Source organism: Bemisia tabaci, chromosome 3 (genome assembly GCF_918797505.1).
Source record: "Bemisia tabaci chromosome 3, PGI_BMITA_v3".
Taxonomy (NCBI): Eukaryota; Metazoa; Arthropoda; class Insecta; order Hemiptera; family Aleyrodidae; genus Bemisia; species Bemisia tabaci.
In genome coordinates, this window is record NC_092795.1 from 1,018,755 (window position 1) to 1,040,738 (window position 21,984).

General features: G+C 39.0%; 1 protein-coding gene across 4 annotated transcripts in view; it reads right to left on the reverse strand.

Moving 5' to 3' along the window:
- Nucleotides 1–96: 96 nt before the first annotated feature.
- LOC109038577 (uncharacterized) overlaps nt 97–21,984 on the reverse strand; it is a 353,696-nt gene continuing 331,808 nt past the window's right edge. For all 4 annotated transcript variants that reach the window (XM_019053675.2, XM_072297640.1, XM_019053676.2 and 1 more), the window contains exons 11-17: nt 10,050–10,214; nt 7,835–7,960; nt 6,636–6,750; nt 6,098–6,223; nt 5,539–5,669; nt 4,544–4,635; nt 97–2,148 (exon numbers count right to left, since the gene is read on the reverse strand). In XM_019053675.2, coding sequence (XP_018909220.2) covers nt 1,956–2,148; nt 4,544–4,635; nt 5,539–5,669; nt 6,098–6,223; nt 6,636–6,750; nt 7,835–7,960; nt 10,050–10,214 — 948 coding nt within the window. In that variant the 3' untranslated portion in view covers nt 97–1,955. The remainder of the gene's footprint in view (nt 2,149–4,543; nt 4,636–5,538; nt 5,670–6,097; nt 6,224–6,635; nt 6,751–7,834; nt 7,961–10,049; nt 10,215–21,984) is intronic.

Consider the following 21,984-nt stretch of genomic DNA (forward strand, 5'->3'; position numbering starts at 1 on the left):
TAATAATGTGCTTTAAAATTTTCATTACGTGGCTTGTGCGGAAATAGGTCCCTCGTTGTAAATTTGTTTTACACTGCTTAAAAGAATCATCATGAGTAATAAATGAAAAAGTATATTCTATTATGAAAGTACAATATTTTTTTGCGCACAATAATTCGCAATCTACGAAAGGACATCGAAATGGATAGAAAGAATCAACAGCTGATAACGAGCCAGAGAGTTTTATGAGGCCATCAGCCGCGACATTTTTAACAAAAATAAGAAGAAAGAGGGGACCTTAATTCCTTTTTGCGCTTATAGTACGAAAATTCAAATTTAAAGTTTTTAAAACAAATGGCTTAAATGGGTTCTTAAAACTAAGTCCACAGGTGCACATTGGAAACGGAGCTTCTTGTCTCGTGAAGCTCCATACAACTCCTTAATCCACTTGAAAGATGAGATGCAGAATGAACTGATGAATTGATTACAAGCTATTACTTATACTCATGAGAGGATATTCTCGAAACATGTGGTGTGTCCTACTGATACGTAACCTACTGATTTACGAACCGTGAAAATTGGTCAAAATATATTTTTTTGAAAGAAAAATCAAAGAGACATACATCGGAGATGGAACTACAGTTAATTAAAGAATCAAAAGAATGAAATTATATATTTAAAAAAAACGTGAGCTGATTACAAAAACTAAGGAGATTAATACAAAATACTAATTGGTAATCAACTTCAAGTTAAATTAGACTTAATAAAATCAATGGTCACGGAAAAATATGTAAGGAGTCTTCTGGACGGCTTAAAAGAATGACCACTTGTGTAAATTTTGATTTACAAAAAAAAACCGAAATACTTTGAATCGACAATTACCTGACTGGCGTCAACTTTAGGGAGAAGCAGAGGATAGCTCAAATATCAAATGCACGTGGAAGGGTGCATGTTTCAGACTTGCTAAATACGGGAATACTGGTATTTAAATTGGAATGTTATCTCTTATCTTAATGTCACATTAAAACCCTGGAAACGGAGCTACCGAGGCGAGATTCTTTCATAAATCAAGGTAACTGGAGCTACTGTACGTCTAAAAATACAGAGGGGGATTTATTCGCTTCGCGAGCGCAAACCGGGATAAATGAACTGGGCTCGAAGCGCCGGGGGGAGAAATGGAATTATTTTATCGTCTCATACGATGATCCGCTAGTTTATGAACAAGAGAACAGAAGTTAAATCAAGAGTGACAAAATTCCACAGAAGGCACTGGTTTAGTTAAACATCCAAAAATTCAAAAATCAGTCGCTTATGGTTAAGAATCAGTGACATTACTTAAAGTTAAAATAAATTTTAATTTTAATTTTTTAAGTTTAATTTCCAGACAAAAAATGCAAAAATCAGTCACTTATAGTTAAGAATCAATAACATTACTTAAACGTTAAAAATGGTATGAATTTCCGGACAAAAATCGTCTGTACGATAGTATTTTGGAACAGAGCCCGGCTACAAGATATCGTGTTTTCCCTGAAGCTCGGGAATAGGATTTGTTATTGCCTTTATAGCTAGGCTATAGGGACAGCGAGAAATCCTACGAGCGGGCTATATCAAATCCTGTAGTGCCGTCCTATGGAAAAACGATTTATGAGCATTGGAGAGTTCCAAAATTTCCTCCGATGAAAATGTTGAAATTGAGGAGTTATGAGTCTTTTCTCTGGAAAATTTTGGATATTTTACATCTGATTGCAAATAAAATTCTCTAAAAATTCATATTTAATCAAAGGTAATTTGGCAACGTTTGCAAGCTTGCGTTCATCCTCAGCACGGTTTTATAGTCAAGGTATGTTTCAAAATACTATTTAAGAGCCGACTTTTACCAGGGTTGGTAACGGATCAGTCTAAACTTGATAAATGAGATAAAAAGATAAAAATACACGCAAAATAGAAAATAAACAGTGGAGGAGGGGAATTGACAATTATCTCCTCAAATGTCCGAAATGAGCCGACTGGAGGGTTGTGAAAGGGGCAGCCTCGCATTGAACCCAACGGAGGAGTGGAGATACTGTAAATTGGGACTGGATGGCCAGTGACGCTGCGTTTAGGCCAGCAGCCATGGAAACTCCTTCCGAGTGCCCTCTCACCAATCCGGCAATAAATCCGGCCGCAAGACTGCGCAAGAACAGAATCCAAACGTAAAAATATGGCATTCACTGAAGAAAAAAAAAAGATTGGTAGAATTTACTATTTCTTTACGCTGTATTTCACACAGTGTGAAGGAATGATAAATTCTACCTATCTTTAAGTCAGTTCTGCCAGGAGAAAGGTAAACGTTACTATAAACTGGTACAGGTGACCGTTCCTCTGGCAGAATGGACTCTAAATTAACGCTGTGTGAAACACAGCGTGAAGGAATGCGAAATTCTACCAATCTTTTTTTTTCGGTGCACTGTCTAAAAGCGAAAATTTCCCGACACGCAAAAACCAGGAGCACATAAACGGTAGGCAAAAAGTGCAAAAAAGTGGACAGTGAGTGTAAAAACTGTACGCAATAAGCGCAAAATAGGTGAACGATAAAGAAGGTAGCAATAAGCGGAAAAAAGGTGCGCAAAAGCGGAAAGCATTTGGGGAAAAGAAGGTGGGCAATTAGAGTAAAAACAAGCGCAACAACTTTAGACAATATGCGCAAAAAGGTACTGCTATTGGACTTGCTTTCCAATCGGGAACTAAAATTTCTGACTCATCAGTAAAAACACTTATGTGCATTGTGAAACTAATGGTACATACATTGTTTATAAACTGAGCCAGAAATTTTAGTTCCTAATTGCAAAATAAAATCCAAGTAGCCTTGAATTTTTAAGGTAAATCAGGGAGAATTATGTGTGCACACATAAGTCTATCCATGCAATCATCTAGATATATCGATGGTGAAAGTGCACAAGTGCGTATCTCGATTTTGGACAGTTTTGAGTTAGCTGCATAAACGTGTTGTTGAAGATGTCGTCTATCTGGCAGCAAGAGATTATAATCGAAAACAATTGGGAAGACACCTAAAACAGTCCAACTTTTTTCGCGTATCTCGGGCTTAAGTATTTTGCCGCCCTTTCTCATTCGTTTTGAAACATCGATAAAAACCATCAAGTGAACGTGCCGGAGGAGGAGGGGTTGCATAAGACGCGTTTACTCGTGTTGGGCACATTTTTTGTGAAAGCCTTGTCGACACTAGCAAAAGTTCACGCAACTTTGCGCGGAAATTAAATTCCGTAAACCTATCTCTGTGTGGGCAAGGCCTTTCATTTATAAGAAATGAACGAAGAAATTATGAAAGAATAAACATGAATGTGGTTAAATAATTTTAATATCCGCCACCGCGCCAACCGCATTGTGTTTGGCGCAATGCGTGAAATATCCCTACAGTCCTCCTCTAGGAGCTATCGTTTCATGCCGACCGCACTGTTTTTGACGCAATGCGTGAAGTATTCATGCAGTCTTGTAGGCACTATGAGTTTCACGATAACCGCTGCTGAACGCACTACGTTTGACGCAATGCGTGAAGTATTCGTGGAGTCTTGTAGGCGCTAATATGACCGGCGCGCTGAGGGCTTTTCCTTTTCATCTCAAGTCCTCGTCATCATTGCTCTCTGCGCCGCGCCGCTCCAGGCCAAATTGCGAGTTTGGTTTCTCTCTCAACTAGGCGCTGTCTCTTGTATCACCGAAAGACGAATAAATTATAAATTACTATATTTTAACTCTCAGGAAATGAGAGATTTTGTCGCCTTTCTCGTTTGTATTTTTTTTTTTTTTTTTTTTTTTTTTTTTTTTTTTTTTTTTTTTTTTTTTTTCTTTTCTTCGATACCTGCATTTGAAAAAATTGCAACATTTGCCGCCATGGGTCGCGACCAATGTGGCCACCCCCTAAATCCGGTCCTGATTGCAGAAATGCGTATCTCATGATGAAGTGTCAATTTTTAGTGCCGAAAACGTGAACCTCGGCATTTCTGCCATATTTTCTAACAATTCGAGAAAATATTCAAAATGCTGATGGAGTCTGAGAAAGCATCTTATTCTTGCTATACTCAAGAAATATTACCCTTCTACTGACAATAAGGAGGAATGTAGTCCGTTTTTTTACTCTCCTGGAAAATCGAGTTTTCCGAGATGCGCTTTTCTGCACTTTCACCATCGATATAAGCTATCATCCAGTCATCCGGGTAAAGACTTGTATCGGATTTTGTCTCAAAAATTTTGCTTACAAAAAATAGAAACCTCGCCTGAGGATTTTGACGACAATAAAGACGAATTAATACGCCGCGGAGACCGCACAAGAATACGTCGAATTTAATATGATACGTACGACTGCGTTATAAAAGTTTTAATTCGAACGATTTTGAAACTTGCTCAGATTCCTGACTCAAGTACTATTGTTCGAAAACTTAGAGGCAATTCACATGCAGCTCTCAACAACTCACATTAAAGTCACAACATGCATACTCATAAAGAAAACAAAAACTCATTTGGCATGTAGGCAAGCATCAGACAAAACAGGGAAAAATGGTAAAATACTCACCAGTCTCCAGCACCCATGACGCTTACAACTTTAGGAACGCGGAGTGGTTTGTAATGATGAATGGAGGGGCCGCTTTCACCGCGAGATATGATCTGAAATTGTAAAATAATGAAAGGTAAACTTGTACGAATTTCAGAAGAAATGACGAAGAACGGATCCGATTAATTTTCCTTAGAAAGCTAGCGAGATACACAAGCTTCCAAGTGGTTTGCTCTCTGATTTTTTTGTTCGTAGAACATCAGAAATTTTAGAAATCCGTCCTTAAAGGAGATACCTGCAAACTGCAAAAACACGTGCCTCGCTTTGCACCCTGTCTTAAAAATAAAGGGGAATAAAAGTCACTAAAAAAATCGAGGAAAAAAATCACCGTGTTTTTTTTAGAAAATCCTTACTTCATCAGAGAGAAATTTGGCAACATTTTTACGTGCATACAGTGAGGTTTCCAACCATGGCAGAGAAAGTGTAACAGTTTGAGCTTGGCGGACATAGGTGTTGCATACACAAAGAATTGAAGGCACTCAGGTTATCTTGCTTGAGCAGCGTCATGCTCAGCATGTCCGAACGGGTGGCTTTGAAGACATCAACGGTGAGACTGCAAAAAATCGTACCTAGGTTGCGACGCTGGACATTACTTGTCATGATTATTACTTTAATAAAACAATTCCCGACATTATTGGTTGAAAACTTCTCTGGATTTTTTTTCTACGGTTAAAACATATTCTGTAAAAAATTGTATGAATAATAATATCGTTTCGTTTTCTTTTGTTTGATAAAACACTATGGGAGCGGAGACCTTAGAACATTACAGACAGGCTACGCGCTTCCATATATGCCGTTGATAAACGAAGAACACAGCCCTCAGCCCCAGAAGTATAACGTGCCCCTTTTGCCGACTTATGGAAAGAGGGCAAAAGTGTTTTAAGAGTGGTACAATTTTCTTTGAAAAATGCATGAATATTACGTAAACATTTCTATATCCGTGGAAATATGCTTACCAGGGAACCGTGGGTGCCAAGCGTTACCATTATGTTTGGAATGGAATCCAGAAGAGGTAGGCTATGTTCAACCGCTTGACGGATAGTGTCCTCAGGGTTTGACTGCGCCATTTCAAATCTAAGATTTCTTCCTGTGATTACACAAAACATAAAATAAGCAGCCAATAGTATTCAATACATGACGATATTACAAGAATTTTCCAATTTTGCACCTTACTTTGCGTTCCTTTCAAAGATCCGACAACAGCAGGTTATCCGCGACTAAATAAAAAAGAATTTAAAAGAAATAAACCAGGCGAAGCAAATATTTTAATCAGAGATTGAATTCCGCTTGTTTTAAAAATTATTGAACTAATCAATAAATTACGAGTAGACATCAACTGGAACATTTTTTTTTTACAAGAACAGGAATGTAGTGCGCGCTAATGGAGAAATTTTGGAGTTATTTTTTTTTTTTTACTTTTAATCGGTCGTTATAACTTCTGTTTCGTTATAATTGCGTCCTCAAATAATTTTAAAAAAAAAAACCAACAAACAACAACAAAAAACGGATGCTTACCCTCATTCAAAGTTTTTGATATTTCCAATAATTCGTATATGTTTGGTGATATATAAGTAATATTTTCAAAAAGTTTCGTTTTGAATGGTTTCGATGCTAATGTGATGTCTGTGGGTTCAAACCAAACTGAAAAGAAAAGAGAGCATTGGTTTATTTGCAAGTTAGAAATATTTATAGCAGGGGAAGACATGTAGTTTCAGCTCCAAATTGAAAGTTGGCATCAAAGAATAGGATCGGTCAACCATAGATTAATTTTATACAAAAGTTAATGTATATTTCACTACGGTGGGTTTCAATCTGAAAAAGAGGGATATTTAATCATTCGAGGCTTGTGATCACGAGTTACAAATAGTGGAGCAAGATGGGAGATGGGCTGCTTTTTTCTGTCCTTGAAACTTTCTACTTTCGCTTGTCTCGACTATTCCGGATATCTCTCATGGAATAATAGATATAGACGTATTTAAGATGTGTCATGAAAGCAGTGGGAGTTGTGAAAGAGGAAACAGAAAGAATACTTGACTTATACATTGGAATTTACCTGGAACGTTGTGGTCTCTACTAATCTGTAGTAAAACTTCCATGGACTTTAGAGGAGTGTTACCGTCAAAAACTATGTATTTAGATTCTCTTATCAAGTTTTCATGGCGAGAGATCTGCAAATAAACGGTAAATAATAATATATTACGACAAGAATCTCCAAAAATTTATTCATCTTCATTGGCTTGCTGAAATAGAGGATAGTTAACAAAAAGTTTGTTTTACTGTCGATAAGAGCTTTTCACGAGACGCTATAAGCATTCTATACTGGTATTTTATTTATCTATTACACAAAGAGACTGATAAACATATCAATTTCAATTATAGAAAAACGCTTGAATAGCTTGATTTCTGGCCGCAGTCTACTGAATTTTACTCGAAAATACTTTATTTCGGGTTTAATTTATTGACAGAGCACCAAATAACACTTGATTCAACAGAATTTCGTACTAAATAAGATGATAAAGCATCAGCAAATGAAACATCGATGTAAGCACTTTTGGCATATATTTCATCTTATTTAGTGTCGAATTGTAGGGTGCAATGAGCGTATTAAACTTGATCAAGATTTCGTAGATAAATGTCCTGGGACAAATTCGCATGAAATCACAATGCATTTCAAGCACGAGTTTTTGTCAAAACATAAAACACGAGATGAAGTGCTGGAAATGAAACACAATTAAATGGACGCCTGCTAAAAGGTCATGAGGCCGAAAACTCATGAACGTAATCAAAGAAAGTCAGGACTCATTAGTTTTTGGATTTCCTTCCTTTGAGCAAGCATTTGTTTCAATTGGACTGATTTAGGTAAAAGCTGCAAACATGATGTCCTTGTAATTGATGGATTTACAAACAAAATGTAGAAATATGTTGATGTAATTTTTGCGACTCCCGAGTACCCACTCTTGCCTACCGTGCAAACTGAAGGCAAACCTACGGGATTTACCTGAATATTATTTGACGATTCATCTCCTCCAAATATGAACGCTTCTACGGCTCATTGTTTCACTATGCTACTAAGCACTTTCACTAAACTCTTTTGCTAGTAACGACCTAACACTCTTTTCTGTTTTTCACCCCAAAAAGGTGAAAAAAAGGAGGAGGAGGACGAGAAGGAAAATGTGTAATTTGATCATCAAAACTTGGAAAATAAGGATTATCCACAATTTCAGGTAGGAATAGGGAGGAGCGAAAAATTACCTGGTGAGGAGATATATCTTGAAAAACGTCCATCGCAGCGACGATGAAAAGACACTCCCCTGAATTATCGAGTATAGCAGAGCAGCAGGCCGAATCTTTTTCCGATTTTATAACAGCTCCCGTGTCCTGAGGATGAAGAAGAACATAATCAATTCTGATAAGAAAAGCAGTAACTAGCAGGACTAAGGTATTTTAAGAAATATATATATATTTTTTTAAACCTTTGCTCCACTCGAAATTCCTGGTGTTACTGGACCTCATTATTATGAATATGGGTCAAATTTTGGTCTCGCACATTTATACGTGGATCTTGAGCCCCTCCCCTCCCCCCTCTTTCTTCGATGATTTTGAGGATTTTTCTTTTTCAAGCTGTATAATGTATATCTACATTTAAGACATTTTTTTGGTGATACTTCAGTTAAAATGCTTCATTCGTATGATGAGAACTATGTCGCCATGATTCTAACTAAGTCGCCATGATTCTAGCTTGGGATCACACGGCACACTCAGGGTGAACACGCAATTTTAGGAAACATAAGCTCATAGGAAAATCCGTGTAAATTTCTGGTTATTGTTTTTCATATTTTTACTCCCGTAGTCAAGAAGTGTCCACGTTTTCGAATGAATCTTTTTGACAGCATTCAAGCGGGAAAATCATTCTCTAAAATCTTAAAATAAAGTCAAAAGTACTGTTTCCATTTTGCAACCAATTTCAATGTTTCGATATCGATGGTTACGTAGAAACAGTACTTTTGACTTTGTTTTAAGATTTTGGAGGATGATTCTTGGCACGAAAATTCTTCAAAGATTAATCTACATACTGATATTTAGATTTTCCCAAAATATTTCATTTAAAGGTTATTTGAGATACTCGTGTATCAATAGTTCACAGAATGCATTGCGAAAAAGTTGAAGATCCACTATAATAATTTCTTCATCTGTTTCTATACGGGACAACCAAAATTTCTGTTGTTCTATTGGGATCCTGATTGTTGTAACGAGAATCTCATTGGGTCTACAATAAAATTTCCAGTTGTCTTAAATTGAAATCCGATAAGGCGGTTATTGAGAGGACAATTTTTCTTCGTGTTAACCTTTTATGAAGAAAAAGAATCCTTGAGTACTTGAGCTGAAATCGTTTGACTCATCACTCTAACTTCTTGATGTTACCAAGAAAATACTGGCGGTATGATGCTAAAATGCCCTGACATATTCCAGACAAATAAAATCGTGTATTACCTTTCGACACTCAGAATTAATACATGCCTTTGCTGTCTGTTTACCATTTAGATTATTAAGATTTCCTGACATTTCCTGTTTTCTCCTTCATACTTTCTGCTTCGTCTAATGGAGAATTTGCACACAATTTGGATTGTTTCTCATGGAAGAGATGAAATAAGAACGGAAATTTTGAAACACCGCACTGGAGATACGTGGTTTCGCACTTCAGTCGGACCGATACGGACATCCAACAAGCTTAAATAGTTGCATCAAGTCCCCGTCACCGCCGACCAACGCGTTTGTCGATCGAATCAACTACAGGTATTATGCGTAGGAAGTCAAAACGCCTTCAAATTTTTGAACGCAATACGGACATCCGTCGAGGTTGTATAGTTGTATCAAGGCGCCGTAGCAAGCGCGTCCCATTGTTTATCGTTACAGACGAATATAAGTTGAGAGAGGCCAGTCATAATGCCTTCAATTTTATACATACATATTATTGAGCAAAATGAGAGACGACGTTTCTCCATTTGCGACGTTGCAGACTTCCTTAGAAATTTTATTTTTCTTTCGAGAAGCTGGTCAACATAAAACTTAAATTCTCCATGATTTTTCGTATTCGATAGCAGAAGATTTGGTTCAAAATTTAAAGTCGTTTTGATTGCTTCATCTGAAAGTGTTCAATAAGCTGAGTTCGCAGTATTTTTCATAATTTTTTTCTGAAATGGAGAATTGGAGGAAAATAGATTTAAAAGTGAGGAAATGTGCCGCCTTGTGAGACGTCACCTAGCGGCATTTTCCATTTAAATACATGTAGTTTGGCAGATTAGGTTATTCCGTCATAATTCCTCCAATAACTGTTCAATTTAGAAACAAGAATATCCTCGTGCTCAGTTTTGTTTAGCAGTTTCAAACATGGAATTTAAAAAAATTTCAGACACTTGCAATCTGCATTCTTGTAACGAAAGGAAGGAATAATAATGGGGAAACTTACCACGTGTGGAAGACTTTCAACGAGCGTTTTCCCGAATAGATCATCCCCGACTGCTGAAATGAAAATCGGTGGATCATCGATGAGTCTCCCGATTGCATCAGCCAGATTCCTAGCGACTCCGCCACAAGACTGTTGAAGCCTCCCGTTGAGCGTCCTTCCGTCAAACTAGAAGCAAACGAGGAAAAAACGCCTTCAATCTTGCGACGCGGCAAAAAGCACAACTCGCGTAATAGAGATCGACCACACCATTCTGCCGTGCTACGGAAGAACGCCGTATAAGCCATCAGGCGTTGCCGAATTTCCTTCGACAAATCACAAATTTTCAGGACAATTTGTAAATATTTCTCTTCTCATTTTTCGGAGGATTGCGTTCGTAATTTGATCTAGAAAGTGCATAACTTCTTTCTAGAATAAATATTTTCTGGCAGGATATTTGGCAACATTTGAATGCTCATACGGCGTTTTTACTTAGCATTGCAGCAAACGCGCCTCGCAATGACTCCATTTAAGATTTTGCATTTTTTATTCACGTATGATGCTTGATTACATAGAATCCTGTTCACCAACATGTTTAATTTTGTCGATATGGGCTCCCGGTAGTGTGCCACAATTATAGAGAAAATATAAAATATGGATTTTCGTTGGTTTTTCTGCAATAAAATTTGCTTTCAAAAAGAAAGTTGGAAAAAACTTTAATACAGTTAGAGTTCATGGTATGGACGATAATAAAAAAGCTACCGCGTCCACAACAGTAAGCAATGAGTAAAACTGAACTCTCCTTTTATCTCGTTCGTGGGGAGTTTTTTTTTTATCTTAAAAAAAAACCATTTTTCATTTTAACAAAAATAAAAAAAACAATAGGACTGAATTTTGCGGAAAGAAACTACTCGAAAAACCTTTCCTGACCTGTATCGCTCGTCTGACCCCCACTGACCGATTTATGACGAATAATTCGCGAGATTATAAACGAGACTTCAGAGTATCGAAACAACTTACAGGTTATTTTAAAAAATGCAATTTACTTGTTTTTTAATTCCTCACAAAATTTTCTTTAAAAACTTACCAGTTTTTGTTCAAATTAGCTTTTATCTTGGCACATTTCTGAGTTCATTGTGGGACCTTGATGCAACTATACAATCGGATTAGCGTGTTGCATGTTCAAAATTGAAGGCACTTCCCTTATTCTCACCTAATCATATAGATGCGCGAAAGTTCCAGCACCCGAATAACAGCGTACTTATGTACGGAAATTGAGGTTCTTTCCGGAAAAAGGGCACATACCGAAAAATCACATTGCGAGAAGGACGCATTTGAAATTTTCATTATTACATTCTGGCCACTGATGGTGACTTACATCCGCACCTGGACGCTTGAATCAAATTTTATACACCCTAGGATGAATAAAGACCAATAGTAAGCCTTATACTTGTTTTATTGTTGTGGGAGGAATGTTTTAAATTTTTCTATTATGTGCCCTTTTTCCGGAAATGGAGCAATAGTCATAGGTTTTGACTTTTGAAACTGGACTTTTAGAATATGAATGAGTTTCTAGACAAAAATAAAGTCTATTTATCTCTTCTGTGGGATAAAAATATAAAACATCTTCTTTGATGTCAAAATTATTCCCCGCCCATCGTTTATAGGGCCTTGCGCTATCTCTGCAACGTCGCGTCGCTGTCGCACAGTGAATCGAGTCAGTAAGAGAGGTTGAACATGAAATGTTTGACTAAAATTGCAGATTTTGTTGTTTATTTCGTCACATTTCAGATTTAAGAGGTGCTTTGAGAAAAAAGTACCACGGGGAAACCAATGGGACCACTTTTAGAACCTCAGAGATTTGTATAAACGGAGTTACAAGTGTTTAAAGTTTCCAAATTTTGTCCGACCTCTCCTATTGACTTGATCCATTGTGCCGTACGGCCACGGCAGCCGTACTCAGAGGTAGATCGATGAGGTCCTGTCCATACGTCGTGAGGTAGCAATTTGCGGCCAACTCTGCTACCATTCCAGCTGTACTTACACATAACTGATTCCGGAAAATTGGCTTAACTGCAATTTCCCAAAAGGGCACTTACGCCATGCGCCCTTTTCCCAGAGATATAGCCTATAATCACTCACTTAACCGTACGAAGCTTGGTCTCTTGGCTCGAAAGTTGATTAATTAACCTGAAAATCGGGGCGTATAATAGATTAGGATACGAAGCATCCATTTCTGCAATTTTCGGAAAAAGGGCGTATACACGCTCAATTGAAATAACCACAGGAAATCTGAAGGAAGAAAATGTTGATCCGATGAAGTGACCGAACCCTTTTCATTAAGGCAATCGTCGTCGTCTCGATCATTTTTCTGTTTAAAAAAAATAAATAAGCCGCTCTCTGATAGGTCTACCAACTTCAGGCTTACATGGATTTTTATGATTTCCAACTTTTAGAATAAAGTTGGAACAAACTGGGTATTTTCACCTATTAGTTCGGAACAAACTTTCATGGATATTTTCATCCAAAATTATCATTTCCTTGTTAGTTTCATTCATATCTATCTCGATAGAGTTCCATTGCTCGAGTTTGGTTGCCCGGACAACAGGTTTGTAAAACAACTAGTAAATTTTTGTAAAAACTCTTCGGATGGATAAAAAATTGTAAAAATTAATTAACATAAATTGCAAAGTGAATTGATTATCCTGGTATTTATCAGAATACTCTTCAGTTTCAATAAAAATCTTTAAATAAAAAAAAATCGGCTAGTTCACAGACTAGGCAACGGGGATGGCCAGGCCCCGTGGTAATTTTGCATATTGGCAACACTTTTGTTCATCCATTTAAATGTATGTAAAACAATGGATTCTTGGTGAGGCAGCTTGCCTCACATTAAATCGATATTTTCAATGGATTTAAATGGAGGAAAAACAGCGTTGCCAACTTGGGAAATGAGCACTGGGCAGGCCTATCTGCATATGGGATGGGGGAAAAGTTGCCCAGTGCCCAAGCTGGGGATTTGGCGAACGTAACACAGATATTCTTAGCTCTATGCTAGAGGTTCGTTTTGCGGAGGGCAGAAGAGGTTGTATTGTTTTGAGGTTAATGTGGCTGTGGCAACTAGGAGAGGCAGATGAAAGGAAGCCTTGGAAGGGTGACTGAACTGGAGTTGGGGGTGGAGTTTCCTCTGCGGGCGGCGCGGGGCGGCGCGGGCACATACTCGTAATCGCGCTCAGAATAACTCATCATAATCGCGTAATGAGGATTCCCTCGGAATATTTGCATCGGCCGCTAAGCTTCCGTCAAATCTAATTATTTCCTCCCTGTCGCTTCCCCGCCGACGCCGCGCCGGGCTCCAAGCAAAATTCACAATTTTTTACAACTTTCTACAATACTCGCGCCCGTATTCATAATTGCTCCATAAACAACTCCTTTCCTTCATTCGGAGGCTCCACCAGTAGCCAAGCCTGAATCATCGATTATCGATATTTCCGCCATTTAAAGCTATGCTAAAAAATCGATCCTTTTCATATGGGTTTAAGTGGCCGATCCATCGATATATCGCAAAACACGCCGCGAGACTGAGCCCTTGGTTAACCTTGTGATCGAGGGAGGATTAACGAGGCCTTGAACATGTTTCTTCATAAAACAGACAATTTTTGTGGACTTGGAGTTAAATTCAGTACTTTAACTCGAGAGTTAATCCTCACAAGGTATTGAAACCATGTTTGCCGATACAAAGAATGCATAAAACAAAAGAAAATGTTTTGCGAGTTTCATAAAATTTAAAATAGGTATGCGCCTACCTTAAAGTGTGTCTGAATCTTAATAGTTCTTATTTTATACGTTGTACTTTTCGTAGTACATCAAATCATTGCAGTCCATCCGTTTTCAGAGTTATAATACTAAATTTTACTCGAGTTTCGCAAAAGTTGTCTATTTTATGACAGCTATGTTCAAAACTTCATTCATCCTTAATTGATGACAGTGAATAATATGAGGCCTCCTAAAGAATGGAACTGTTCAAAGACGATGAAAACTTTCCTCAGGACGACCCTTGTAGATTTCCCTGGTCTTTCAATTGGACACATGCAAAATTTGGAGAGATAAATGACCGATATAAAATTGTTCTTCACGTTAAACAGAAGCTTTGAAACCAGGATCTGTTACACACTCGAGGACCACTCTACATTCCCAGTTTTAAGTTTTTTATTAAGTCACTGTGCTTAAAGTTCGGTAGAAAATTAAGTATCCTCACATTATAACTTTAAAAACTGATTCATTTAGGGATTAATCAATGTTTCGATACATATCTCAACAGTAAATTTTCTGATCCTTCAATTCTCACTAAAAAAATAATTTCAATTCTGCACTGGCTGATTTTCGTGCGAGTCAGCAATGTGGTTGAGTTTGACCGGAGCCTGACTGGTGAACCGCACTTCTGCAGGCTGACGCCAAAACCATAGCAGGAAGATGGCTGAAATCATCATTACTTTTATCCGCATTTGATTCCTGTATTCGAACCAGTGGCATGGCGTGCTTTGCGATATATCGATTGATCTGCCTTGAAACCTATGGAAAAGGATCGATAGGCAGGGTGTTGGTAAAGCACACCTTATTAATTGATCTTTTACCGTAGCTTCAAATGGGGAAATATCGATAATTGATCATTCACGCCTCGCCACCATATTCCAAACTCGTCTCGCGAGGGAAAGTTTCCGGGAGCTTTCCCGAGAACGTTCGCGTTGGACGTTTTAAGTGTGAGTGAATATCGAGCGAGTGTTTTTTTCTGTCAGTTTCCCGGAGCCCAGAATCCCAGGAAATAGGTGAGTTTCTAAACAAACCATTGATTCAGACCATGAAAATGCCACAAAAACAGGGAATTGGCGGAAGCATTTCTGTGGAGAATGACTCGTCCGCAACCATGGTGAGCTGTCTGATAAGCCGCATTTGAGAGGCTTCTGTGCTACGAGCATTAGTGCGAAAATCTGTCCCGCCAAAGGAGTGCAAACTGGAGACGCATGCATAAAAGAGTGCGGTTTATGCCGAATTTCTGTGTTGCCATTTCCATGGAAGGGAGAGCAAGAGCCACACACTAAACCAAAAGCTCCGTGGCAACCCCTATTTCTAGCAACAGAGAACCGGTTTCCCTCTCGTCTAACAGGCTGCCGCTACTCGCCAGTTTCCGCAATCGACTCATCCCAAAATTTGCAGTCATTCATGGGAATAACATGTTTCATTCCCGTCATAATACATGTATCTTTAGTGCTACGACTTGAAAGAAAAATTGTGTCGAGAGTCTTAGAATTAGACTCTTGAGAAGTGTTGATGAAATTGCCACTGAAGGCTCCTTTTTTTAATTTATTTGAAAAGTCTCAAAACGATCGGCGATGTCAAGACCAAGACGAGTTAAATCCATTATCACCTATTTTGAGGATCGCAAGTTTTTGCACTCCTTCGACATGAGACAAAAATGGAAATTTAGGGGCTAAGGAAATCTCTTAGGAGTACTCTTTTCGATAAATATCTCAGTTATTTTTTCCTGGTTTGCAAAAAAGAATAATGAAGAATTTGCGGGAATTTTTATTTCTTCATCTGAGGGTGCTTAAAGAGCCATTCCACAATAATTTTTAAGGTATTTTTTATGATTAGGGAAATAGTATAAAAATAGATTTAAAAGTGAGAAAATGCACCGTCTATAGTGATGTCATCAGGCGGCATTTTCCATTTAAACGCATATATTTTCGCAGATTTGATCATTTTCGTCGTATCATCTCCAATGACTGTTCAATTTACCAAGAGTACCCTCGTGCTCAGTTAACTCAAGAATTTCCACTTAGGCACTAAATTCATCGGGTTTCAGACACCGGCAAATTCTCAAAAGACGGAAAAAATGAAGGAATCCCGGCGATAATGGCGACTTGAAACGGAGGCTTGCCCGTGCTGCCGTGCTAAGGAAGAACGTCGTATGAACATTCGGGAGTTGCCGAATTTCCCCGGATAAAACATGTATTCTTAACGAAATTTATGCGTATTTTTCCTTCAAATTTTCAGATATATTTTAGATTCAATTGCTCACAAAATAGTCTGAAAAATTGGAAGAAAAATATTTAAAATTTCTCTAATAAATTCGTATTTTATCAGAGGAAATTTGGCAAGGCCTAAAGGCTCATACGGGGTTTTTCCTTAGCCCGGCAGCGTGGGCTCTCTCACCCCGTTCACATTGGATTAAACGGGAGCTCATGCGGGTTCTGACGACGGCGGGATACGTTGACATTGACGGCGACCCGGGGGGGGGGTGGGAGGGGGGGGGGGGGTTGCTGGGTGGAATGCCAGATACGGCTCGGATTCATGACCACGGACAATTTCCGATGCCTGATGGACGTCCAAGTCGGCGCGGCGACGGGGAGCCGGCCCGTCCGTCGCTCAAAACTGACACCGGCAGGCAGCCAGCCATCGTGCCACGGTCGCGCCTCGGCTACCCGACCCGGAAAACACGCCCCCCCCCCCCCCCCAATTACCCCCGCTTAAAAGCCTGAAAACTAAAGTTGCCACACCGCTCAACGTACTTCTCATTATCCTCGCAAAATTACACTAGAAACCAGGGACTATACTGCCATGCTTAGGAAAAACGCCGTATGAACATTCGAAAGTCGCCAAATTTCCTCCGATAAAATGTTAATTTTTTTAGGAATGTTATGAATACTTTTCCTTAAAATTTGCAGGAACTTTGGATGAAATTGCGAACAAAATTATCCGAAAAGTGGGAAGAAAAATATTTACAAATTTTCCCGAAAATACGTGATCTACGACAGGAAATTTAGCAACGCTTGAAGGTTCATACGGCGTTTTTCCTTGGGGCGGCAGAGTACGGGGTGCCCTTCGACCCGCAATTGGACGTATTTCTATCAAACGGAACTATGTGAATTAAGACATGAGCCCTGAGACCCATAAGAATATGTGTCATGACAGGGCTCACGTCATAATGCACTTAGTTCCGTTTGATAGAAATACGTCCAATTCAAATCGCTGCTCTTCTTTTCTCTTTGCTCCAAACTCACCCGATTGCATTGCTTAGATTGCTTTATTGTCGCTTTAGATTGCTTCGATTGCTCATGCGGTGCCTCGTCGGGGTCTTTTCGTTTCGATCCACGAGATTATTGGAGCTACTACCTTCTCATTGGAAACATGACCTCACAAAAAATTTATCTCAGAGACTCCGTCATTCCAATCTTAGCGGTGTTATCGAGTGAGGCAATACTTTAATTCGGAGACTTTCGCCTAAAGACGATCCATGAGCAACTTTTTGAGTGTATCATTCACCTATCCAAGTAATATATATCCGAGTGAGCTTTTTACTACAGAGTTTTTTTTTTTTTTTTTTTTTTTTTTTTTTTTTTGCAAATTACTCGGGTTAGGTTTCCTAAAACAATTTTTCACGACAAGAAGGGCACGTAAAACCCTTGCATTTATAAACGGTCCTTAACATTTCAAACAAGAAGAAAGACAAGAAATCTTTCAATGGTTTCAAATGTACAAATTGATGGTTAAAATCCAAAAATCCGAGCTTCGAATAGCGACGTTGCAAATCGCCATCAAGGCAGCATCTGTACGAGCGACATTATTTCTTTGATTTTGCTGGGATTTTTTAGACTCATTCAAAAAGATTTACAGGTTCAAGTAGACACGTGGGTTAATATTATTGCGGAAAAATAATCCAGGTTTCTGAAAGGGTACAATAAACATGGAGATTTTCGAGTTGAGTCAAGGAAATGGTAAACGTAGGATTCGTGGCTAGTTGAGCGGGAGTAAAAATACCTGCCTCTATTCTCTGAGAGAAATCAGTTGTCTTAGGTTTCGTTGGAATGACGCAGAGAGGTAGGCTCGGCTTGAATGGAGCTGTAGACAGATCAAAGACGAATGATAGTGAGGAGCCCAGGGCGGCCCGCGGCGGCACATGCCCAAACCGGTGTCACTCTCATTTCAGCATAGATGAAAACAAAGAGTTGCCACCCAGTTAAGGGAATTCACCTTCATAACTAAACTTATTTAGGGATACGCAACTTTTAGATAAGAATTTCCCATTTATTCCTATTCTTATTTCCTCATTTATATGATGCATACCCCCCCCCCCCCATGTTATTACTTTCTCCTTTTGAATCATCTTTTTAAATTGTCATTGGTGAATACTTGGTTTTATTTCTATCCTTAAAATATTGAGTGTACAATATACCTTATGTATGTATGGGTACTTTTTTTTAAATTTTTTTTTATTTTTTCTTTACGAAATCATTACTTCATTTTGAAAACATTTATACTTTTAAAACGTGACAAATATTTGTAAAACCTTTTCCAAGCGACATTAATCTCAATGAGCCGCAGTTGTGCCGACAGAAACTGCAAAAATGAATAAAAGAGGGGAAAAACCAAGAAGCACGCAATCTTTAGTTTTAACTCATTTGTACATCGATCTTTTACAGTCAAATACGTCAAATTTTGAGCGTTTCGTTGCGCGTGCACCTCGCTGCAGCACAATAAAAGCACAAAATGTAAAAGAAAAAATTAAAGTGCTTTGGTAATCATTAAATTTGACACGGAACCACCAATATTTAAAAAACACACATTACATTATTATTCTCCTTTGATAAATTGATACATACTTTTTTCCCATCAATTTAAATGAGAATAATCAATGCAGAGTGTGCTAACATTTCAAAATCATGAGTTAAAACACGCTGACTATGCGAGTATAAATATTAACGCCTAACAGAGCGGAGCGGCGTGCTGCCAGCGCGAGAGGCTCACTGGCGCCTACAAACCTAAGTGGATACTTCACGCATTGCGCAATGCTTGAAGTATCCACTTAGGTTTGTAGGCGCCAATGCGCGTTCCGCGCTGGCCGCCCGCCCGCCGCGCCGTGCGGCGGCGCCTGAAGCAACTATTTCACAACAGAGGTGTTGCACAGTATTGTACGAAATTGAACGTATTAAGAATGACAGGCATTCTTTAAAAGTACAGATCTTTCCTCGTGCTATCCTGTGTGCTACGTTCATTTTTTCCCGACGATTCTTTCATTCAGACATCATTTCTTTACATTTCTCCAACTATTTAAATGTACGTCGTCAAAAATTCTCTGGGATCAATATCTCTCAATTATTTTGTATCTATTTATTAATTTTATTATTCGAATGGACATCATTGGTTTATAAGTTCAAGTTCGCGGGAGGACGACATGTGATGCCGCAATCACACGCTGAATTTGGCAGCTGAAATATGGGAGTCAACAGTCATCGCTCAACAGCTGAAATTTCGCAAATTCGAGTTACTTTCATCCAGATGTGTATCATATCTATTCGAATAGTTCAGACAAATATGATAGTATCCGATGGTCGCTGAGAATCGTTGCTGAATTTTGCGCGGCACGCGCAAAATTCGGGCATCGGCCCGATGACTTCCACCCTCAAACCACATTCAGCTCCCACATTGAGCGTGTGATTGCGGCGTATCATTGGACGCATTTTCGAAAATTGGCAACTTAGTTTAATTTCATCCATTTAGACCTTTGACAAATATCGATTCTAGGCGAGACACACTGCCTTACCGATAATCGATTGCTTTCTATATACATTTAAATGGAGTGGTCAACTTGTAAGAATCGCCAATGGCTGCTCGACTTTCATTTATAATGTTTCATTTATTTTTCTTTGATTTAAACTTATGGTAAATATAGATTCTAGGTGAGGCAAGTTGCCTCACCGATAGTCGATTGTTTTTCATACATTTATTGAATAGAGTGAAAACAGCATTGCCGACTTTTAAGAATCACCAACGGGTGCTCAGCGGTCGTTGGTAACGTATGCAGTCTGTTTTCTCTCTGTTTAAATCCATTATGAAAATCGATTTTACACGAGTTCGGTAAATTCGTTGAAGAATCCTCCCAGCGAATCAATGTTAAAATTATGTCATATATCTACCGCCCAACGAGGAGACTTTTCCCCCTAAAATATCGCCTCATTTGCCCTCTCTATAATAATTGAGCAACCGGTACCCGAGGCTCATGTACTGCTTGTGACGCGGCGCACGGTGGATCGAGTCAATTGGAGAGGTTGAGCATGGAATTTTTGACTAAAACGGCAAATTTAGATGTTTATTCAGCCACATTTTAGTTTTCAAGGGGTATTTACGACAGAAAATTTCACGAGAAAACCACTTTCACAACCTTAAAGTTTTGTTCAAACGGTGTTACAAGCGTTTAAAGTTTCCGAATTTTGTCCGACCTCTCCTATTGACTCGCTTTACTGTGCGGCGCATGGATGCAACTATTCGTGTCTTGCGGATGTCCATGTTGCATAAACAGTAAAGTGAAGGCGCGCCGGGTTACTTGCTGCTCGCACAGTGATGAGCCGAGACACTAAGGGTCAATTATTTCACATACTTTTTAATGAAGGGGAATCAACGTTGCCAACTTGCATAAGCTAGTATTTGCTCGGCTATTGTTAGAATTTGCATGGCGCGTGCGGAATCTTACTTAAGATTCGATTTTTCCCTGTGCCGTTTGCGTTTCACGCACGGGAAAACGTTCTCAGGCCCTTAGCAGAGCTGAAATCAACCGCCCAAACAATTCAGGCCGCTTTTAAAAGCGCTTTTTCCAGGCTCTTGCGCTTCTCTTCTGAAACATTCTTCCATTCAACGACGCCATACGACGTAGTGAGTCGTAAAGCAATGCTGCCAATTCTCAACACGTTGTCAGAAATAATACAATGGGTCTACTGCACGCTAGAGATACAGCCGCGTGAATAGATTTTACAAAAGTATACTCAAACAAAATTAACGATGATTCACTAAAAAAAGGTCTGACATTTACGCAGCAATGGGCCATTTGCGTAGATTGGTGCACGCTTTTCCCAATTTCTCGCGTCTGAGGGCAGTTTTCAGTCGCCGTAGCTGAAAACAACACGGAAAAAACAGGGAAAGGGGGTTGGATGATGAAGGGCACTTCCAATTGGACGTATTTATGCTAAAAGGAACTATGTGCATGGGATTTGCATGAAACATAGTTCCTTTTAACATAAATACGTCCAAAAGTTTGTGGATGTACCCCGATTAATTATGATATAGTACCTCAAAAATTAGGTTACTGACCCGAATGTTGTGGTATTACCCCAACTTCAGTTGCGGCATACCACCACAACTTTAATTGCGGCATACCACCACAACTGTAGTCGTATCCACCAATACTTGAGTTGCAGAACTACCACAACTAATTGAAAATGTCCATATCATCCAACAAATTGTGGTGGTACCACAATTTTAGGGGATAACCCCTAACACTTATTTTTTCGAGAAGCAACGGCAACTCGCGGCAACATGTGGTTGACAAAAACTGACATTCCTAGACACAATATTGAACAACATACCCGATAAATTGATGAGAAAAATATGTGGTGTGTGAGTGCATGAACCATTATCAGGAACACGTGTCACTTGTAAAGAAAACAAATGATGAAAAACGACCAGGAATCGGCAACTACCAGCAACTACGGAGCCCGCCTGAAATTGCTGTTTGCTCGTTTCTGGTGACTTGAGAGCTTCTCACAGACGCGGAAAATTTAAAAAAAAACTTGTTCTAAAATACGCAAATTTCGCCCTTTTTGCACCTGGAGTCCCTTTTGAGACAACGCGGCTCATGGATGTCACCAACGGGAATGAAGATTACACAAATTGAACATTTTTCGTAATCTTTGATCAACTCATTCCCGAATTCCTGTCTCCGTTCCCTCTCTCATTCCGTTTCCGAAATTTCCGTTCCTTGTCGTGTCTCCAATTTCCCGATCCATCCTAGTTTATAATCTCTGCAATTGGTGAAAACGTAATGTTTATTCCCGTTCTGACATTAGGGAGGCCTAAACAACTGGAACCAATCAGGAATGGATTCGTTCTGTCTTCACTCTGGGTGTAA